This window comes from Oncorhynchus nerka, linkage group LG14 (assembly GCF_034236695.1).
Source record: "Oncorhynchus nerka isolate Pitt River linkage group LG14, Oner_Uvic_2.0, whole genome shotgun sequence".
NCBI lineage: Eukaryota > Metazoa > Chordata > Actinopteri > Salmoniformes > Salmonidae > Oncorhynchus > Oncorhynchus nerka.
Genome location: NC_088409.1, coordinates 9,294,910 through 9,318,249, shown reverse-complemented (window position 1 = coordinate 9,318,249; position 23,340 = coordinate 9,294,910). Strand labels below are relative to the sequence as shown.

Below are 23,340 nucleotides of genomic sequence, written 5' to 3'. Positions count from 1 at the left end.
AAATGGGATTTTTTTTGATGTGAGTGGTTTTCCCATTGACAGCTTATTGACTATCTAATGGGTTAGGGCCCATATTGCAGTTCCTATGGCTTCCATTAGATGTCAACAGTCTTTAGACATGGTTACCCCCCCTTATCTCAGCTCGCTGGTCACCATAGCATCTCCCACCTGTAGCACACGCTCCAGCAGGTATATCTCTCTAGTCACCCCCAAAACCAATTCTTTCTTTGGCCGCCTCTCCTTCCAGTTCTCTGCTGCCAATGACTGGAACGAACTACAAAAATCTCTGAAACTGGAAACACTTATCTCCCTCACTAGCTTTAAGCACCAACTGTCAGAGCAGCTCACAGATTACTGCACCTGTACATAGCCCACCTATAATTTAGCCCAAACAACTACCTCTTTCCCAACTGTATTTAATTTATTTATTTATTTTGCTCCTTTGCACCCCATTATTTTTATTTCTACTTTGCACATTCTTCCATTGCAAAACTACCATTCCAGTGTTTTACTTGCTATATTGTATTTACTTTGCCACCATGGCCTTTTTTGCCTTTACCTCCCTTCTCACCTCATTTGCTCACGTCGTATATAGACTTGTTTATACTGTATTATTGACTGTATGTTTGTTTTACTCCATGTGTTACTCTGTGTCGTTATATCTGTCGAACTGCTTTGCTTTATCTTGGCCAGGTCGCAATTGTAAATGAGAACTTGTTCTCAACTTGCCTACCTGGTTAAATAAAGGTAAAATAAAAATAAAATAAATAAATAAATGGTTTCAGGCTTGTTTTCTGAAAAACGAGGAGTAAAAGACCTTCTGGTCAGGGGACTGGGGAATCATGCAGTACTGGTTTGCGCGCATGACCATGTGCGTGTTCTTCGTTGTTTTTCCATTTCTATTGAATACGCTTTTGTCCGGTTGAAATATTATCAATTATTTAGATAATTGACGACCTGAGGATGAATTATAAACGTTGTTTGACATGTTTTAACGAACTTTACCGGTACTATTAGGATGTATTAGTCTGCGTGCTTTGACCTCCTTTGAGCCAGTGGGTTACTGAACACAACGCTCCAACAAAATTGAGTTTTTGGGATATAAAGAGGGACTTTATCGAACAAAACAACAATTTATTGTGTAGCTGGGACCCTTGTGATTGCAACCAGATGAAGAACTTCAAAGGTAAGTGATTCATTTTATCGCTATTAATTTTATCGCTAAGCACTGCAGGTAGTCTGGTTATTTAGACTAATTCCCCTTCAGGGTATATAGCCCTGCAGGTAGTCTGGTTATTTCAACTAATTCCCCTTCAGGGTATAAAACACTGCAGGTAGTCTGGTTATGTAGACTAATTCCCCTTCAGGGGTATAAAGCACTGCAGGTAGTCTGGTTATGTAGACTAATTCCCCTTCAGGGTATAAAACACTGCAGGTAGTCTGGTTATTTCAACTAATTCCCCTTCAGGGTATAAAACACTGCAGGTAGTCTGGTTATGTAGACTAATTCCCCTTCAGGGTATAAAGCACTGCAGGTAGTCTGGTTATTTCAACTAATTCCCCTTCAGGGTATAAAGCACTGCAGGTAGTCTGGTTATGTAGACTAATTCCCCTTCAGGGTATAAAGCACTGCAGGTAGTCTGGTTATTTACATTTACATTTAAGTCATTTAGCAGACGCTCTTATCCAGAGCAGACTAATTCCTCTTCGGGGTATAAAGCCCTGCAGGTAGTCTGGTTATTTCAACTAATTCCCCTTCAGGGGTATAAAACAATGCAGGTAGTCTGGTTATTTCAACTAATTCCCCTTCCGGCTATAAAACAATGCAGGTAGTCTGGTTATTTCAACTAATTCCCCATGGCTGCAGCATCATATTCCCCTGTCTGTCTGAGAGCTCAGCGAGGTGTGTGTGTGTGTGTATTGGCTTGGTCCCTCCCAATCCTGTCTGTTATAATATACAGTATTGGCTTGGTCCCTCCCAATCCTGTCTGTTATAATATACAGTATTGGCTTGGTCCCTCCCCATCCTGTCTGTTATAATATACAGTATTGGCTTGGTCCCTCCCCATCCTGTCTGTTATAATATACAGTATTGGCTTGGTCCCTCCCCATCCTGTCTGTTATAATATACAGTATTGGCTGGTCCCTCCCCATCCTGTCTGTTATAATATACAGTATTGGCTTGGTCCCTCCCCATCCTGTCTGTTATAATATACAGTATTGGCTTGGTCCCTCCCCATCCTGTCTGTTATAATATACAGTATTGGCTTGGTCCCTCCCCATCCTGTCTGTTATAATATACAGTATTGGCTTGGTCCCTCCCCATCCTGTCTGTTATAATATACAGTATTGGCTTGGTCCCTCCCCATCCTGTCTGTTATAATATACAGTATTGGCTTGGTCCCTCCCCATCCTGTCTGTTATAATATACAGTATTGGCTTGGTCCCTCCCCATCCTGTCTGTTATAATATACAGTATTGGCTTGGTCCCTCCCCATCCTGTCTGTTATAATATACAGTATTGGCTTGGTCCCTCCCCATCCTGTCTGTTATAATATACAGTATTGGCTTGGTCCCTCCCCATCCTGTCTGTTATAATATACAGTATTGGCTTGGTCCCTCCCCATCCTGTCTGTTATAATATACAGTATTGGCTTGGTCCCTCCCCATCCTGTCTGTTATAATATACAGTATTGGCTTGGTCCCTCCCCATCCTGTCTGTTATAATATACAGTATTGGCTTGGTCCCTCCCCATCCTGTCTGTTATAATATACAGTATTGGCTTGGTCCCTCCCCATCCTGTCTGTTATAATATACAGTATTGGCTTGGTCCCTCCCCATCCTGTCTGTTATAATATACAGTATTGGCTTGGTCCCTCCCCATCCTGTCTGTTATAATATACAGTATTGGCTTGGTCCCTCCCCATCCTGTCTGTTATAATATACAGTATTGGCTTGGTCCCTCCCCATCCTGTCTGTTATAATATACAGTATTGGCTTGGTCCCTCCCCATCCTGTCTGTTATAATATACAGTATTGGCTTGGTCCCTCCCCATCCTGTCTATAATATACAGTATTGGCTTGGTCCCTCCCCATCCTGTCTGTTATAATATACAGTATTGGCTTGGTCCCTCCCCATCCTGTCTGTTATAATATACAGTATTGGCTTGGTCCCTCCCAATCTGTTATAATATACAGTATTGGCTTGGTCCCTCCCCATCCTGTCTGTTATAATATACAGTATTGGCTTGGTCCCTCCCCATCCTGTCTGTTATAATATACAGTATTGGCTTGGTCCCTCCCCATCCTGTCTGTTATAATATACAGTATTGGCTTGGTCCCTCCCCATCCTGTCTGTTATAATATACAGTATTGGCTTGGTCCCTCCCCATCCTGTCTGTTATAATATACAGTATTGGCTTGGTCCCTCCCCATCCTGTCTGTTATAATATACAGTATTGGCTTGGTCCCTCCCCATCCTGTCTGTTATAATATACAGTATTGGCTTGGTCCCTCCCCATCCTGTCTGTTATAATATACAGTATTGGCTTGGTCCCTCCCCATCCTGTCTGTTATAATATACAGTATTGCTTGTCTGTTATAATATACAGTATTGGCTCCCTCCCCATCCTGTCTGTTATAATATAAGTATCCTGTCTGTTATAATATACTTGTATTGGCTTGGTCCCTCCCCATCCTGTCTGTTATAATATACAGTATTGGCTTGGCTCCCTCCCCATCCTGTCTGTTATAATATACAGTATTGGCTTGGTCCCTCCCCATCCTGTCTGTTATAATATACAGTATTGGCTTGGTCCCTCCCCATCCTGTCTGTTATAATATACAGTATTGGCTTGGTCCCTCCCCATCCTGTCTGTTATAATATACAGTATTGGCTTGGTCCCTCCCCATCCTGTCTGTTATAATATACAGTATTGGCTTGGTCCCTCCCCATCCTGTCTGTTATAATATACAGTATTGGCTTGGTCCCTCCCCATCCTGTCTGTTATAATATACAGTATTGGCTTATCCCCATCCTGTCTGTTATAATATACAGTATTGGCTTGGTCCCTCCCCATCCTGTCTGTTATAATATACAGTATTGGCTTGGTCCCTCCCCATCCTGTCTGTTATAATATACAGTATTATTGGCTTGGTCCCTCCCCATCCTGTCTGTTATAATATACAGTATTGGCTTGGTCCCTCCCCCCATCCTGTCTGTTATAATATACAGTATTGGCTTGGTCCCTCCCCATCCTGTCTGTTATAATATACAGTATTGGCTTGGTCCCTCCCCATCCTGTCTGTTATAATATACAGTATTGGCTTGGTCCCTCCCCATCCTGTCTGTTATAATATACAGTATTGGCTTGGTCCCTCCCCATCCTGTCTGTTATAATATACAGTATTGGCTTGGTCCCTCCCATCCTGTCTGTTGTCTGTTATAATATACAGTATTGGCTTGGTCCCTCCCCATCCTGTCTGTTATAATATACAGTATTGGCTTGGTCCCTCCCCATCCTGTCTGTTATAATATACAGTATTGGCTTGGTCCCTCCCCATCCTGTCTGTTATAATATACAGTATTGGCTTGGTCCCTCCCCATCCTGTCTGTTATAATATACAGTATTGGCTTGGTCCCTCCCAATCTGTTATAATATACAGTATTGGCTTGGTCCCTCCCCATCCTGTCTGTTATAATATACAGTATTGGCTTGGTCCCTCCCCATCCTGTCTGTTATAATATACAGTATTGGCTTGGTCCCTCCCATCCTGTCCCTCCCCATCCTGTCTGTTATAATATACAGTATTGGCTTGGTCCCTCCCCATCCTGTCTGTTATAATATACAGTATTGGCTTGGTCCCTCCCTGTCTGTTATAATATACAGTATTGGCTTGTCCCTCCCCATCCTGTTATAATATACAGTATTGGCTTGGTCCCTCCCCCCCATCCTGTCTGTTATAATATACAGTATTGGCTTGGTCCCTCCCCATCCTGTCTGTTATAATATACAGTATTGGCTTGGTCCCTCCCCATCCTGTCTGTTATAATATACAGTATTGGCTTGGTCCCTCCCCATCCTGTCTGTTATAATATACAGTATTGGCTTGGTCCCTCCCCATCCTGTCTGTTATAATATACAGTATTGGCTTGGTCCCTCCCTTTTTTTCACAGCTGATAAATGAACTGCTCCAAAGCCTGAATCGATTGAGGCACACATGAACACGCACGCACGCACACACACACACACTAGCAGTCCTAGTAGGCCTACCTTGAGTTGTGAGAGGATGTGAGGATTCAGAGGTTCCACTGCATTGCATTTTCCCAATTTGGCGCAAAACACATTACACAGTACTTCTACATTGTATCTTCGACCAGTACTTCTACATTGTATCTTTGACCAGTACCTCTACATTGTATCTTCGACCAGTACTTCTACATTGTATCTTCGACCAGTACTTCTACATTGTATCTTCGACCAGTACTTCTACATTGTATCTTCGACCAGTACCTCTACATTGTATCTTCGACCAGTACTCACCACCGCAAGTTGTTTGTGGGCTGATGAGGAAAGTGTGCGGTGGCATCCCCCCATCATATCCTTTAAAAGGTTTGCACCACACAAAATAGCTTAGTACTTGTCTTTGTACCTATTGAACAACTCAAGATATTACAAAAACCCCTCAACATGCTGAGTCAGTTCCAAAATCATTGACACCCTTTAGATGAGCAAAAATATAAATACTGAGCTATATAGTAGACTCAAAAAATAATAATAACGTACATTTTTCCTGACATCCAAATGTACTCATTACATTTTTAAAGCTTAGCAGGACATGAAAGTAGCCCAATTCACACACTAAACGCACCAATTTGTAAGTCGCTCTGGATAAGAGCGTCTGCTAAATGACTTAAATGTAAATGTAGAATGTTTTCTAAGATTCTAGAACACATTGTGAGGAATCTTAGAACAGTCCTCCATACAGAATCCTTTCAGATCCTTGATATCCTCTGTCTGTGCTTATGGACTGACTCTCTTCAATTCACACCACAGGTTTTCAATATGTTTAAAGTTCGGAGACTTGATTTTGTGGTCAATTAACCATTTCTTCGTGGATGTTGATGTGTGCTTGGGGTTATCGTCTTGCTGGAAGGTCCACTTGTGGCCAAGTGTCGGTCTCCTGGCTCCCAGGACCAGTGGAGGCTAAACAGCCCCATAACATCACAGATCCACCACCATGTTTTACAGGTATAACCTTAACAAGGATCCCAGGACCAGTGGAGGCTAAACAGCCCCATAACATCACAGATCCACCACCATGTTTTACAGTAGGTATGAGGTTATTTTCTACATCCTTCTTTCACACGCCAAACCATTGTGTGTTTGTTATCAAAGAGCTCTAGAGAGAGAGAGATAACTAGAGTCACCCATTACTAACAACCTCCACTACACCGTGATGAATAAACCAGAAATGTATGAAGACCCTCACAGACTCTGTGTTCATAACAGGATAAACCAGATAAGACCAGAATAACAACAAACCAGAAACATAGGAAGACCCTCACAGACTCTGTGTTCATAACGATAACAGAAACAAAAGACCCTCACAGACTCTGTGTTCACGACAAACCAGAAACGTTTGAAGACCCTCACAGACTCTGTGTTCATAACAACAAACCAGAAACGTATGAAGACCCTCACAGACTCTGTGTTCATAACAACAAACCAGAAACGTATGAAGACCCTCACAGACTCTGTGTTCATAACAACAAACCAGAAACGTATGAAGACCCTCACAGACTCTGTGTTTATAACAACAAACTAGGAGTCAAATAACCTGAAAAGCTGCTGACCAGCTAAGAACAGAAAACATCAAGTAGACAGAACATCTCTGCCAGTGAAGCTGTTTAGACTGGTAGGATGTCTGTAGGATGTAGGTAGGATGTCTGTAGGATGTCGGTAGGATGTAGGTAGGATGTCTGTAGGATGTAGGTAGGATGTCTGTAGGATGTAGGTAGGATGTCTGTAGGATGTCGGTAGGATGTCTGTAGGATGTAGGTAGGATGTCTGGTAGGATGTCTGTAGGATGTCGGTAGGATGTCTGTAGGATGTAGGTAGGATGTCTGTAGGATGTAGGATGTAGGTAGGATGTCTGTAGGATGTAGGGATGTCTGGTAGGAAGTCTGTAGGTAGGATGTCTGGTAGGATGTAGGTAGGATGTAGTAGGATGTAGGTAGGATGGGATGTCGGTAGGATGTGGTAGGATGTAGGTAGGATGACGGTAGGATGTAGGTGGAGTGTCATGCTTCATGGGATGTAGGTAGGATGTCCAAGCTAATACTGTATATACAGTACATTATCCTGATATACTGTATATATGTACTGCTAGTACATTATCCTGAACATACTGCTAGGATGTACATTATCCTGCATGTACTGCTATATACAGTACATTATCCTGAACATACTGCTATATACAGTACATTATACTGTCTCCATACTGCTATATACAGTACATTATCCTGAACATACTGCTATATACAGTACATTATCCTGAACATACTGCTATATACAGTACATTATCCTGCACTATACTGCTATATACAGTACATTATCCTGAACATACTGCTATATACAGTACATTATACTGCTATATACAGTACATTATCCTGCTATATACAGTACATTATCCTGCTATATACAGTATATACAGTACATTATACTGCTATATACTGCTATTATACAGTACATTATCCTGCTATATACAGCTATATTATCAGTACATTATACTGCTATATACAGTACATTATCCTGCTATATACAGTACATTATCCTGCTATATACAGATACTGCTATATACAGTACATTATCCTGCTATATACCTGCTATATTATCCTGATATATACAGTACATTATCCTGCTATATACAGTACATTATCCTGAACATACTGCTATATACAGTACATTATCCTGCTATATACAGTACATTATCCTGCTATATACAGTACATTATCCTGCTCCATACTGCTATATACAGTATACATTATACTGCTATATACAGTACATTATCCTGCTATATACAGTACATTATCCTGCTATATACAGTACATTATACTGCTATATACAGAACATTATCCTGGAAATACTGCTATATACAGTACATTATCATTATACAGAACATTATCCTGCTATATACAGTACATTATCCTGCTATATACAGTACATTATCCTGCTATATACAGTACATTATCCTGCTATATACAGTACATTATCCTGCTATATACAGTACATTATCCTGCACTATACTGCTATATACAGTACATTATCCTGCTACATACTGCTATATACAGTACATTATCCTGCTATATACTATATACAGTACATTATCCTGCTATATACAGTACATTATCCTGCACATACTGCTATATACAGTACATTATCCTGAACATACTGCTATATACAGTACATTATCCTGAACATACTGCTATATACAGTACATTATCCTGCTATATACAGTACATTATCCTGCTATATGCTATATACAGTACATTATCCTGTACATTATCCTGCTATATACAGACATTATCCTGCTATATGCTACAGTACATTATCCTGCTATATACAGTACATACTGCTATATACAGTACATTATCCTGCTATATGCTATATACATTATCCTGCTCCATACTGCTATATACAGTACATTATCCTGCTATATACAGTACATTATCCTGCTATATACAGTACATTATCCTGAACATTATCTGCTATATACAGTACATTATCCTGCTATATACAGTACATTATCCTGCTATATACAGTACATTATCCTGCTATATATACAGTACATTATCCTGCTATATACAGTACATTATCCTGCTATATACAGTACATTATCCTGCTCCATACTGCTATATACAGTACATTATCCTGAACATACTGCTATATACAGTACATTATCCTGCTATATACAGTACATTATCCTGCTATATACAGTACATACTGCTATATACAGTACATTATACTGCTATATACAGTACATTATCACACTATACTGCTATATACAGCTACATTATCCTGCTATATACAGTACATTATCCTGCTCCATATCTGCTATATACAGTACATTATCCTGATATATACAGAACATTATCCTGCTATATACAGTACATTATCCTGCTCCATACTGCTATATACAGTACATTATCCTGAACATACTGCTATATACAGTACATTATCCTGCTATATACAGTACATTATCCTGCTCCATACTGCTATATACAGTACATTATCCTGCTCCATACTGCTATATACAGTACATTATACTGCTATATACCGTACATTATCCTGCTATATACAGTACATTATCCTGCACTATACTGCTATATACAGTACATTATCCTGGACAATACTGCTATATACAGTACATTATCCTGCTATATACAGTACATTATCCTGCTATATACAGTACATTATCCTGCTATATACAGTACATTATCCTGCTATATACAGTACATTATCCTGCTCCATACTGCTATATACAGTACATTATCCTGCTATATACAGTACATTATCCTGCTATATACAGTACATTATCCTGCTATATACTGCTATATACAGTACATTATCCTGCTATATACAGTACATTATCCTGCTATATACAGTACATTATCCTGCTATATACAGTACATTATCCTGCTATATACAGTACATTATCCTGCTATATACAGTACATTATCCTGCTATATACAGTACATTATCCTGCTATATACAGAACATTATCCTGCTATATACAGAACATTATCCTGCTATATACAGTACATTATCCTGCTATATACAGTACATTATCCTGCTATATACAGTACATTATCCTGCTATATACAGTACATTATCCTGCTATATACAGAACATTATCCTGCTATATACAGTACATTATCCTGCTATATATACAGTACATTATCCTGCTATATACAGTACATTATCCTGCTATATACAGAACATTATCCTGCTATATACAGAACATTATCCTGCTATATACAGTACATTATCCTGCTGCCATACAGTACATTACTGTACATTATCCTGCTATATACAGTACATTATCCTGCTATCCATACTGCTATATACAGTACATTATCCTGCTATATACAGGTGGAACATTATCCTGCTATATACAGTACATTATCCTGCTATATACAGAACATTATCCTGCTATATACAGTACATTATCCTGCTATATACAGTACATTATCCTGCTATATACAGTACATTATCCTGCTCCATACTGTACATTATCCTGCTATATACAGTACATTATCCTGCTATATACTGCTATATACAGAACATTATCCTGCTATATACAGTACATTATCCTGCTATATACAGTACATTATCCTGCTATATACAGTACATTATCCTGCTCCATACTGTACATTATCCTGCTATATACAGTACATTATCCTGCTATATACAGAACATTATCCTGCTATATACAGTACATTATCCTGCTATATACAGAACATTATCCTGCTATATACAGTACATTACCCTGCTATATACAGAACATTATCCGTCTTGTATTGGAGCCAGTGGGTTTGATATGGGTCTTTGGACAAAACGGGCACTGTGATAGACTTTAGTAGGGTATTGGAGGCTATCTTGTCTGAAGCATGCTTTTTTGCGATTTCTAGATATTTTAACCAGACACCTAAGTATTTAGTTGTCAGGAGCGTTAGTGATTTGGACAGAGTAATTGGTTGAAAAGCATGCATTTAGTTTACACAGGCCACAGAAGGAGAGTTGTATGGCATTGAAGCTTGCCTGGAGGGTTGTTAACCAGTGTCCAAAGAAGGGCCGGAAGTATACATTTGATATACAGTACATTATCCTGTTTGTTGACTCCATACATGTACATTATCCTGCTATATACAGTACATTATCCTGCTATATACTGTTATATACAGAACATTATGCTGCTATATACAGAACATTATCCTGCTATATACAGATTTTTCATTATCCTGCTATATACAGTACATTATCTGTTGGGGGTGCTGCTGTTGATATACAGTACATTATCCTGAAATTCCAATTATGCTATTTACAGTACATTATCCTGCTATATACAGTACATTATCCTGCTATATACAGGAAGCACATTATCCTGCTATATACAGAACATTATCCTGAACTATATACTGCTATATACAGAACATTATCCTGCTATATACAGTACATTATCCTGTTATATACAGAACATTATCCTGCTCCATCCTGCTATATACAGTACATTATCCTGCTATATACAGAACATTATCCTGACTATATACAGTACATTATCCGGTTATATGAAGACACATTATCCTGCTAATACAGAACATCTATACTGCTATATACAGTACATTATTGCAGTGAGGAAGTGTTCTTATTCTCCATGGACTTTACAGTGTCCCAGAACTCTTTTGAGTTAGTGTTGCAGGCATGAATATACTGCTATATACAGAACATTATCCTGCTCCATACTGCTAATACAGTACATTATACTGCTAAGATAGATACAGAACATTATCCTGCTATTGTTTTTATACAGTTTGGGTACAGACCTTATCATGCTATATACAGTACATTATCCTTTTGCTATATAAGAACATTATCCTGCTAACATACAGTTTATCCTGAGTGTGCTAAAGCAGTAGAACAAACTTATCCTGGAGGCTTCATAATGTTACATTGATCCAAGGCTATATACAGTCATCAAAAGAGAGCGCCTAATCCTGGAGCTATATACAGGGCCTGGATTCACAGAACATTATCCTGCTAAACAGTACATTATCCTGCTAGATACAGTAAAAGGATTTCCTGGGGCTATATAAATACATTATCCAAAGGTATGGTAGGATGTGAATACAGTACATTATCCTGCTATATGACAGAAGAGATTATCCTTGTCTATATACAGAAACCAGGAGATCCTGCATGTACAGTGGACATTATCCTGCTATATACAGAACATTATCCTGCTATATACAGTACATTACCCTGCAAATATATACAGAACATTATCCTGCTATTACAGTACATACAGTACATTATCCTGCTCCATACTGTACATTATCCTGCTATATACAGTACATTATCCTGCTATAAAATAAACTAAATAAAATAAACAGAACATTATCCTGCTATATACAGTCCATTATCCTGCTATATACAGTACATTATCCTGCTATATACCGTACATTATCCTGCTATATACAGTACATTATCCTGCTATATACTGCTATACTGCACATATACAGAACATTATCCTGCTATATACAGAACATTATCCTGCTATATACAGTACATTATCCTGTTATATAGAGTACATTATCCTGCTATATACAGAACATTATCCTGCTATATACAGCACATTATCCTGCTATATACAGTACATTATCCTGCTATATACAGTACATTATCCTGCTATATACAGAACATTATCCTGCTATATACAGTACATTATCCTGCTATATACAGAACATTATCCTGCTATATACAGAACATGATCCAGATATATAGAGTACATGATCCTGCTATATACAGTACATTATCCTGTTATATACTGCTATATACAGTACATTATACTGCTATATACAGTACATTATCCTGCTATATACCGTACATTATCCCGCTATATACAGTACATTATCCCGCTATATACAGAACAGTATCATGCTATATACTGCTATATACAGTACATTATCCTGTATATACTGCTATATACAGAACATTATCCTGCTATATACCAGTACATTATCCTGCTATATACAGTACATTATCCTGCTATATACAGAACATTATCCTGCTATATACAGTACATTATCCTGCTATATACTGCTATATACAGTACATTATCCTGCTATATACAGTACATTATCCTGCTATATACAGTACATTATCCTGCTATATACTGCTATATACAGTACATTATCCTGCTATATACAGTACATTATCCCATACTACTATATACAGTACATTATCCTGCTATATACAGACATTATCCTGCTATATACAGTACATTCCCTGCTATATACTGCTATAACACAGTACATTATCCTGCTTATACAGTACATTATCCTGCTATATACAGTACATTATCCTGCTATATACAGTAACATACATTATCCAATTAAAGTGATTGTCATGAGGCAATTAAGCAGTGATTGTTGCACTGGAATAACAACATAACAATAACATACAGCCGTGTTGCACTGGAATAACAACAACATACAGCCGTGTTGCACTGGAATAACAACATAACAATAACATACAGACCTTTAAACAGAATAAACACAACATACAGCCGTGTTGCACTGGAATAACAACAACATACAGCCGTGTTGCACTGGAATAACAACAACATACAGCCGTGTTGCACTGGAATAACAACAACATACAGCCGTGTTGCACTGGAATAACAACAACATACAGCCGTGTTGCACTGGAATAACAGCAACATACGATGACAACTTGAGAATGAATGAACACAGTGAAAGATTTAACAAAGACTGCATTGTCGGAACTAGAAGCACAAGCATTTCGCTACACTCGCATTAACATCTGCTAACCGTGTGTATGTGACAAATAAAATTGATTTGATTTAACAAACAGGCCAAACAGGAAAGACTGTACTGAGGTTGAAGGCTTCTTCATACTGCCAGTCACCACAATGTATATTTTCTTTAACAATGACCACAGTAAACAAATATTTTAGAAAAATATAACAATTCAAATAAATATCATACAATATAAAGTACTTTTAAGGGGAAAGGATTAACACGTCTTGAAGAAAAAACTATCTGGAAATATCTTGTTAAAAAAAAAAATCTGTTAAAAAATAAATACATCTTTTATTTCTTGTTTCCTGCAGTCATCAGGTCCTCCAGACAGGTGGCGCTGTCAAACCTGAACCCTTCTATGATCAGAGTGTCTCCGTCCTCCTCGATGCCGGCATCCCACATCCGAATCCTCTGGTCCCGCTGTCACAACACCAATAACACACATAACATGTAGCGAAATACAACACGCGGCGGCGTCCTTTTATCTCATTGAAAATAGTCAAATCATTGGCTTGTATGTACAGTGTCACATATCCTAATAGCAGTGGATACTGGATACCCAGGAGATTGTTAGTCAAATACAGAAGCTACTAGAACCTAAAATGTCTCTACCTTGCCTTGGTTGTCCTGCTGGTTGGAGTATTGTCTGAGCATCCTCTCAATAGCATGCATTAACCTCTGAGCCTGACTCAACACTGATACACAGGGGGGGGGTCACATCATGCAACACAGAATCAACACATCCTCTCAATAGCATGCATTAACCTCTGAGCCTGACTCAACACATCCTCTCAATAGCATGCATTAACCTCTGAGCCTGACTCAACACTGATACACATAGGGGGGGGATCACATCATGCAACACAGAATCAACACATAACTATTTGGACAACAGCACGGCACCATCTGCATATATCTGAATGGATTCGTTCTGCCGATTTCAAATATGAAACCGATTTCAAATATGAAACCGATTTCAAACATGAAACCGATTTCAAACATGAAAGTTCCTTCAAATATGAAGATTCCTTCAAATATGAAACCGATTTCAAACATGAAGATTCCTTCAAATATGAAACAGTTTTCAAATATGAAACATTGGAATCCGATTCTGGAAACTTCCTGAATGTCGTTAAAAAACAAATGTACCATATTTTATTTATTTTTACCTTTATTTTACTAGGCAAGTCAGTTAAGAACAAATTCTTATTTTCAATGACGGCCTAGGAACAGTGGGTTAACTGCCTGTTCAGGGGCAGAACGACAGATTTGTACCTTGTCAGCTCGGGGGTTTGAACCTGCAACCTTCCGGTTACTAGTCCAACGCTCTAACCATGTTAAAAAAAGACAGTGGTCAGGTGACAGTATCTCAGAGACTCTATTAATGCAGTTATTCCGATGTAAGTCTACTCACAATCCTGTGGCTGGAAGTGGCTGATCTGCAGTCTCTCCTCACAGCCCATCTCCCTGACCTTAGCCACCTCCTCCATCGCCACCTCATACGACTTCCTCATAGCGCCTCGCAGGTTCCTGTATCTGGGCTATGACGGAATTTTTTAAAATGGATTTATTTTGTTTCTCAGACACAGATTAAGCCTAGTTTTGGAATTTAAAAAACAACATTTTTTTATTAGAGATTCTCCATTCAGAGGTTTTATTCTAGTTTTAGGACCAGGCTAAATCTGTGTCTGGAAAAAAAACAGCGCAAAATGTTTAAAATGTTTTTAACTCCCTCCAAGATAGAGTATGTGTAACGTTCTTCGTCGGGCAAAAGAGAGGAGGACCAAAATGCAGCGTGATCATTATCCATTTTAATAGAATACTTGAACAACGAACAACAAAAAAACAATAAACTAACAAAATGAACGAAGATGAAAGAGTCCCGTAATGTGACCACCAACACTGGAAACAGGAACAATCACCCACAACACAAAACAGGCCACCTAAATATGGTTCCCAACCAGAGACAACGACTAACACCTGCCTCTGATTGAGAACAATATCAGGCCAAACACATCTAGACATACAACATAGAATGCCCACTCATATCACACCCCGACCAACCAAAACATAGAAACAGACAAACTAGTCATACAACATAGAATGCCCACTCATATCACACCCTGATCAACCAAAACATAGAAACAGACAAACTAGACATACAACATAGAATGCCCACTCATATCACACAATGACCAACCAAAACATAGAAACAGACAAACTAGACATACAACATAGAATGCCCACTCATATCACACCCCGACCAACCAAAACATAGAAACAGTGCAAACTATGGTCAGAGTGTGTGTCTCGTCATATCACTGAATCTTTCATCTCTATTCGCCTTCACTAACTAACATTAAACTGGCACAGAAATGAAAAGATACATACTTTAGTGGAGGAGTTGTGGTAGAGTTCTACATGCTTGGCAGCAGCCCAGAATCTGGTATGAGGTTTCCCCAGGAACTCAACATGGTAGTGCTCCACATAACCCTCGCTGTCCAGCCTCACATACTCCTCCACGTTGGGGTCTGGACTTAGAATGGCTGGCCACCTGGAGAGAGCAACCATGATTAGTTAACGCTTTATCTGACACTGGTAGTGGAACTACCTGTAGTAGCCAAGGGACGGTTTTCATGGAAATAAATTAAACCTATTTCTGGACTAAAAATATATTTAGGCCTAGGGTTAGTGCCTGTTTTTATGGAACTAGATTAAACCTATTTCTGGACTAAAAAGCCCTTTAGGCCTAGGGTTCGTGCCTGTTTTCATGGAACTAGATTAAACCTACTTCTGGACTAAACAGCCCTTTTAGGCCTTGATCTGAGTCCTGGAAACGGGCACATAAGCACCGACTGCCAACCATCCCGTACCATGGCCAGTTACATGCTTTCACCAGCACCAGGCTCCCGACAGGCAGCACGGAGTACACAACCTTCAGGCCATGTTCCTTGAACTGGGAGTTGTTGGGGAAAGGGCCCTGAGGGATGCTGCAGTGGCTGAACAGAGGGTCTGGGTTCATATGACAGTGCCAGGACTTGCCATGGTCCAGCTCAGCCACCGTTTCATCACTCTTTGGTACCAGTCTCCACTTCAGACATCTGGGAGACTCGCACTGGACCCAAGTCTTGTCTGCATAGTAGGATGTTTCATCCTCATTGGCATTCAGGTCTGGAAGAAGACTCATTTTTGTTTTACAGCTGAACTGAGCGATCTTGGCTGACCTAAACAAGCAAACACAAACATATTGGCTAGCTAGCCCATTTGATATTGTCATAGAGAAAATAAATCAGTGTCAGCGATCTATAATGTATTTGCTAAGACTACTTGCTAGCAAATATGTTTGAATATACTGAGCTACTAGCTAGACAATGAATGAATGGACTTTGTTAATGATCCACACATTTAGATCGTCATGATTCTAGCTAACGTTAGCCAGCTGGCTAACAACATTCTAGCTTTGGATTTTAAAAAATCATTCTTATTAGCGCCTAGCTAACGTCCCTATTCGTTCAAGTCGTTTAAAAAAAATATTAATAGGTAACTTACTGGCTGGCTAGCTATCTCCGAATGAATGTATTTACCCTTACACAGATTGAATCGCTAATGTGCATCACTACTACTAGCGAATTTAGCTAGCCAGCTCGTCAATTTAGTATTTTGCTAGCTATCCGGCAAAAGGCTAAAATAATCGAGTGTCGAACTTTGCAGGGGAGAGGTCAGAAGAAACCCGAGACCAGAAATGCTGTTCATGTCATAATTTTTTTTGTATGAATACACATGATATTGTTTCTATAATCTCTAACCCATAGTTTGGAAGCTTTTCAAATATTATAGTATTCATCCGAGTAGTATATCTAGCTACACAACCAGATTCATAGTTCAAGTCGAGAATGACGTCGGGGCTTTTATTTTGAAAGTCACATCAACCCCGGAAGTTTTTGAAAGTGACATTTCACAAGACGTTGGACGTTTCCTGGTTCATGTTTAATCACAAATGTATTTTGTGTATTATCGAAAACATATCAAATAACGATTTACAACAGAGAGATCTATGATTTTTTGCATCACAGTCGTCCAGTAAATTGGTACTAAACCATGCTCGGTAGATACACAACGTGATATCGTCGAAAACAACATCAACAAAGGTAAAATAAGCTAACGCGGCTAGCTAGTATCAATTGATCATCAGCTGGCTGCGTATTCTTGTATCGTTTAGCTGACAGATAAATGCTATAAGACTGTCATCGTAAACTGGCTCACAGTTGTAAGGTCTAGATTAGCAATTTGGCACGACAGATAACACACCAGTCTTTAGTTTGGGTTGATCCATATTGAATAATGGCCTGTCTCGAGTTGCTAACGGTAGCTAGCTATGCTAACGTCCTTCGAAATGCTGATGTTTTGATTTTCTTCTTGGTGTGGTGGAAAGGGACGTGTTTATTTTATGACAACCTGATATATTTACGAATTGTTTTTAACCGATAATAATTTATTATGGTTTTAACTAATCGTTTCAATAATAGATAGATTAATTTCAACAAGTGTCATGACATACAACGTTGGTTTTGGTTTCTCTTTGACGCAACAGTTCCTTAGCTCTCACTTCCGTTATCGTGTAACATTGGGCACAACATTAGGAGTCTGTGTATTGGGAATCCAACCAATACACAGACTCACGATGTTGTGTCCCAGAGCTGGTTATCGTGGTGTCTTGCACACACAGCCAAGCCCAATGCAGAGCAGGTTATCTTGGTGTCTTGCACACACAGCAAAGCCCAATGCAGAGCAGGTTATCTTGGTGTCTTGCACACGCAGCCAAGCCCAATGCAGAGCAGGTTATCTTTTGGTGTCTTGCACACACGGTCAAGCCCAATGCAGAGCAGGTTATCTTGGTGTCTTGCACACGCAGCCAAGCCCAATGCAGAGCAGGTTATCTTGGTGTCTTGCACACACAGCCAAGCCCAATGCAGAGCAGGTTATCTTGGTGTCTTGCACACAGCACAGCCAAGCATGGTTATCTTGGTGTCTTGCACACACAGAAGCCCAACAGAGCAGGTTATCTTGGTGTCTTGCACACACAGCCAAGCCCAACGCAGAGCAGGTTATCTTGGTGTCTTGCACACACAGCCAAGCCCAACACAGAGCAGGTTATCTTGGTGTCTTGCACACACAGCCAAGCCCAATGCAGAGCAGGTTATCTTGGTGTCTTGCACACACAGCCAAGCCCAACGCAGAGCAGGTTATCTTGGTGTCTTGCACACACAGCCAAGCCCAACGCAGAGCAGGTTATCTTGGTGTCTTGCACACACAGCCAAGCCCAACGCAGAGCAGGTTATCTTGGTGTCTTGCACACACAGCCAAGCCCAACGCAGAGCAGGTTATCTTGGTGTCTTGCACACACAGCCAAGCCCAATGCAGAGCAGGTTATCTTGGTGTCTTGCACACACAGCCAAGCCCAATGCAGAGCAGGTTATCTTGGTGTCTTGCACACACAGCCAAGCCCAATGCAGAGCAGGTTGTCGTGGTGTCTTGCACACACAGCCAAGCCCAACGCAGAGCAGGTTATCTTGGTGTCTTGCACACACAGCCAAGCCCAACGCAGAGCAGGTTATCTTGGTGTCTTGCACACACAGCCAAGCCCAACGCAGAGCAGGTTATCTTGGTGTCTTGCACACACAGCCAAGCCCAACGCAGAGCAGGTTATCTTGGTGTCTTGCACACACAGTCAAGCCCAATGCAGAGCAGGTTATCTTGGTGTCTTGCACACACAGTCAAGCCCAATGCAGAGCAGGTTATCTTGGTGTCTTGCACACGCAGCCAAGCCCAATGCAGAGCAGGTTATCTTGGTGTCTTGCACACACAGTCAAGCCCAATGCAGAGCAGGTTATCTTGGTGTCTTGCACACACAGCCAAGCCCAACGCAGAGCAGGTTATCTTGGTGTCTTGCACACACAGCCAAGCCCAACACAGCTTGTTATGGCTCAGATAAGAAAGAGAGAGGTGTTCAACCTGCTCCTCCTATTTATTTTTAAACTTTTCACTGCATTCTCAAACCGTGAGGTTTAGGGTTAACCCTAACCCTAACTCATCGCTAGAATCTCAATCCTGGATTTGTAGCACAACTGGCACGGCGCACAACGACTGTCATTCTAAAGTTTGCTGGAAATAAATACATTTGTTCCCAAATATATGCAACTCTATGTCACACTCATGACTATTGTTTTGTCTTAGTTGTGTTACTACTGACTCCTCGGGTCTACCTCTGTTCTCTACTAGCTAGGTCTGGCATGGAGCTTGGCATTATTGTATTGTCTTAGTTATGTTACTACTGACTCCTCGGGTCTACCTCTGTTCTCTACTAGCTAGGTCTGGCATGGAGCTTGGCATTATTGTCTTAGTTGTGTATAATTGACTCCTCGGGTCTACCTCTGTTCTCTACTAGCTAAGTCTGGCATGGAGCTTGGCATTATTGTCTTAGTTGTGTATAATTGACTCCTCGGGTCTACCTCTGTTCTCTACTAGCTAGGCCTGGCATGGAGCTTGGCATTATTGTCTTAGTTGTGTATAATTGACTCCTCGGGTCTACCTCTGCTCTCTACTAGCTAGGCCTGGCATGGAGCTTGGCATTATTGTCTTAGTTGTGTATAATTGACTCCTCGGGTCTACCTCTGTTCTCTACTAGCTAAGTCTGGCATGGAGCTTGGCATTATTGTCTTAGTTGTGTATAATTGACTCCTCGGGTCTACCTCTGCTCTCTACTAGCTAGGCCTGGCATGGAGCTTGGCATTATTGTCTTAGTTGTGTATAATTGACTCCTCGGGTCTACCTCTGCTCTCTACTAGCTAGGCCTGGCATGGAGCTTGGCATTATTGTCTTAGTTGTGTATAATTGACTCCTCGGGTCTACCTCTGCTCTCTACTAGCTAGGCCTGGCATGGAGCTTGGCATTATTGTCTTAGTTGTGTATAATTGACTCCTCGGGTCTACCTCTGCTCTCTACTAGCTAGGCCTGGCATGGAGCTTGGCATGGAGGCAGTGGAGGACGATATCTGCATTCTGAAGCATGAGACTGCGTACGGTGGAGCAGGGGAGAGCCCCGTGTCCGTGTGTGCCGGGGATGAGTCTGTAGCCTCCCACTTTGCCTTGGTCACAGCATACGAGGACATCAAGAAGAGGCTGAGAGACACGGAGAGAGAGAACACACTGCTGAGGAAGAGAGTCAAACAACTGGAAGATAAGGTACAGGATGAGGGGTGGGGCTTCATTAAGACACAACAGTAACTACTTCATACATGCATATATTGATACAGGAAGTTCTCAGCAGTATCAGTAAAATACAACTTTATTATCCTGATAGGGACATTGATTTATTTTTTTGGGGGGGGCAGATAAAACATCTAGCTCAATACATCTAGCTCAATACATCTAGCTCAATTGTAGATGGGTTGTTCGCACAGTTAAACATTGTCACCTATCAATGTGTTGAGGTAATCCTGTTCATGGAGAGACTTGAGATTCAACAGCTGTGTGTTGTACCCTGTAGCTGTGTGTTGTACCCTGTAGCTGTGTGTTGTAACCTGTAGCTGTGTGTTGTACCCTGTAGCTGTGTGTTGTACCCTGTAGCTGTGTGTTGTACCCTGTAAAGTGTTGTACCCTGTAGCTGTGTGTTGTACCCTGCTGTGTGTTGTACCCTGTAGCTGTGTGTTGTACCCTGTAGCTGTGTGTTGTACCCTGTAGCTGTGTGTTGTACCCTGTAGCTGTGTGTTGTACCCTGTAGCTGTGTGTTGTACCCTGTAGCTGTGTGTTGTACCCTGTAGCTGTGTGTTGTACCCTGTAGCTGTGTGTTGTAGCTGTGTGTTGTACCCTGTAGCTGTGTGTTGTACCCTGTAGCTGTGTGTTGTAACCTGTAGCTGTGTGTTGTACCCTGTAGCTGTGTGTTGTAGCTGTGTGTTGTACCCTGTAGCTGTGTGTTGTACCCTGTAGCTGTGTGTTGTAGCTGTGTGTTGTACCCTGTAGCTGTGTGTTGTAAACCTGCTGTGTGTTGTAACCTGTAGCTGTGTGTTGTACCCTGTAGCTGTGTGTTGTAGCCCTGTGCTGTTGTGTTGTACCCTGTAGCTGTGTGTTGTACCCTGTAGCTGTGTGTTGTAGCTGTGTGTTGTAACCTGTAGCTGTGTGTTGTACCCTGTAGCTGTGTGTTGTACCCTGTAGCTGTGTGTTGTAGCTGTGTGTTGTAGCTGTGTGTTGTACCCTGTAGCTGTGTGTTGTACCCTGTAGCTATGTGTTGTACCCTGTAGCTGTGTGTTGTAGCCTGTAGCTGTGTGTTTTACCCTGTAGCTGTGTGTTGTACCCCCTGTAGCTGTGTGTTGTGTAGCTGTGTGTTGTACCCTGTAGCTGTGTGTTGTACCCTGTAGCTGTGTGTTGTACCCTGTAGCTGTGTGTTGTACCCTGTAGCTGTGTGTTGTACCTGTAGCTGTGTGTTGTAGCTGTGTGTTGTACCCTGTAGCTGTGTGTTGTACCCTGTAGCTGTGTGTTGTAACCTGTAGCTGTGTGTTGTACCCTGTAGCTGTGTGTTGTAGCTGTGTGTTGTACCCTGTAGCTGTGTGTTGTACCCTGTAGCTGTGTGTTGTACCCTGTAGCTGTGTGTTGTAGCCTGTAGCTGTGTGTTGTAGCTGTGTGTTGTACCCTGTAGCTGTGTGTTGTACCCTGTAGCTGTGTGTTGTAACCTGTAGCTGTGTGTTGTACCCTGTAGCTGTGTGTTGTACCCTGTAGCTGTGTGTTGTACCCTGTAGCTGTGTGTTGTAGCTGTGTGTTGTACCCTGTAGCTGTGTGTTGTACCCTGTAGCTGTGTGTTGTACCCTGTAGCTGTGTGTTGTAACCTGTAGCTGTGTGTTGTACCCTGTAGCTGTGTGTTGTACCCTGTAGCTGTGTGTTGTACCCTGTAGCTGTGTGTTGTACCCTGTAGCTGTGTGCTGTACCCTGTAGCTGTGTGTTGTACCCTGTAGCTGTGTGTTGTACCCTGTAGCTGTGTGTTGTACCCTGTAGCTGTGTGTTGTACCCTGTAGCTGTGTGTTGTAGCTGTGTGTTGTACCCTGTAGCTGTGTGTTGTACCCTGTAGCTGTGTGTTGTACCCTGTAGCTGTGTGTTGTAGCTGTGTGTTGTACCCTGTAGCTGTGTGTTGTACCCTGTAGCTGTGTGTTGTAGCTGTGTGTTGTACCCTGTAGCTGTGTGTTGTAGCTGTGTGTTGTAGCTGTGTGTTGTACCCTGTAGCTGTGTGTTGTAGCTGTGTGTTGTACCCTGTAGCTGTGTGTTGTACCCTGTAGCTGTGTGTTGTACCCTGTAGCTGTGTGTTTTAACCTGTAGCTGTGTGCTGTACCCTGTAGCTGTGTGCTGTACCCTGTAGCTGTGTGTTGTTGTAGCTGTGTGTTGTACCCTGTAGCTGTGTGTTGTACCCTGTAGCTGTGTGTTGTAGCTGTGTGCTGTACCCTGTAGCTGTTGCTGTACCCTGTAGCTGTGTGTTGTAACCTGTAGCTGTGTGTTGTACCCTGTAGCTGTGTGTTGTACCCTGTAGCTGTGTGTTGTACCCTGTAGCTGTGTGTTGTAGCTGTGTGTTGTAGCCTGTGCTGTGTGTTGATAGCCTGTAGCTGTGTGTTGTAGCCTGTAGCTGTGTGTTGTAGCCTGTAGCTGTGTGTTGTACCCTGTAGCTGTGTGTTGTAGCTTGTGCGTGTGTTGTAGCC

The 23,340-nt window shown here is 41.1% G+C and overlaps 2 protein-coding genes across 5 annotated transcripts in view; one reads left to right on the top strand and one right to left on the bottom strand.

Annotated features, from left to right (window-relative positions):
- Positions 1-13,496: 13,496 nt before the first annotated feature.
- On the bottom strand, positions 13,497-17,419 carry LOC115118386 (zinc finger CW-type PWWP domain protein 2-like). 3 transcript variants are annotated; one of them, XM_065027322.1, is made up of 6 exons: positions 17,154-17,419; positions 16,478-16,828; positions 15,996-16,158; positions 15,019-15,145; positions 14,217-14,299; positions 13,497-14,024 (listed from the first exon to the last, which is right to left on the bottom strand). In XM_065027322.1, exons 2-6 carry the CDS (start codon positions 16,789-16,791, stop codon positions 13,896-13,898), a joined length of 816 nt encoding a protein of 271 aa, XP_064883394.1. In that variant the 5' UTR covers positions 16,792-16,828; positions 17,154-17,419; the 3' UTR covers positions 13,497-13,895. The 3 variants fall into 3 exon arrangements, with proteins under 3 accessions (XP_064883394.1, XP_064883395.1, XP_064883396.1); XM_065027323.1 differs by lacking the exon at positions 14,217-14,299 and having other exon boundaries at positions 17,154-17,405; XM_065027324.1 differs by lacking the exons at positions 13,497-14,024; positions 14,217-14,299 and adding an exon at positions 14,316-14,432 and having other exon boundaries at positions 17,154-17,416.
- Positions 17,420-17,534: 115 nt separating this feature from the next.
- The window catches only part of azi2 (5-azacytidine induced 2), a 39,970-nt gene continuing 34,164 nt past the window's right edge, over positions 17,535-23,340 (top strand). The window contains exons 1-2 of one of the 2 annotated variants that reach the window (XM_065027321.1): positions 17,535-17,752; positions 20,614-20,845. In XM_065027321.1, coding sequence (XP_064883393.1) covers positions 20,621-20,845 — 225 coding nt within the window. In that variant the 5' untranslated portion in view covers positions 17,535-17,752; positions 20,614-20,620. Of the gene's footprint in view, positions 17,753-20,609; positions 20,846-23,340 lie in introns of both variants that reach the window. The other variant, XM_065027320.1, reaches the window with a different exon arrangement.

Excerpts from the sequence above, each read along its gene's own strand:
- LOC115118386 (XM_065027322.1), bottom strand. The coding sequence starts at position 16,791 with ATGAGTCTTCTTCCAGACCTGAATGCCAATGAGGATGAAACATCCTAC. Across the intron at positions 16,159-16,477 it reads AAAGCATGTAACTGGCCATG|GTGGCCAGCCATTCTAAGTC; the intron begins GTACGGGATGGT and ends TGCTCTCTCCAG. Across the intron at positions 14,025-14,216 it reads AGCAGGACAACCAAGGCAAG|CGGGACCAGAGGATTCGGAT; the intron begins GTAGAGACATTT and ends GTGTTGTGACAG.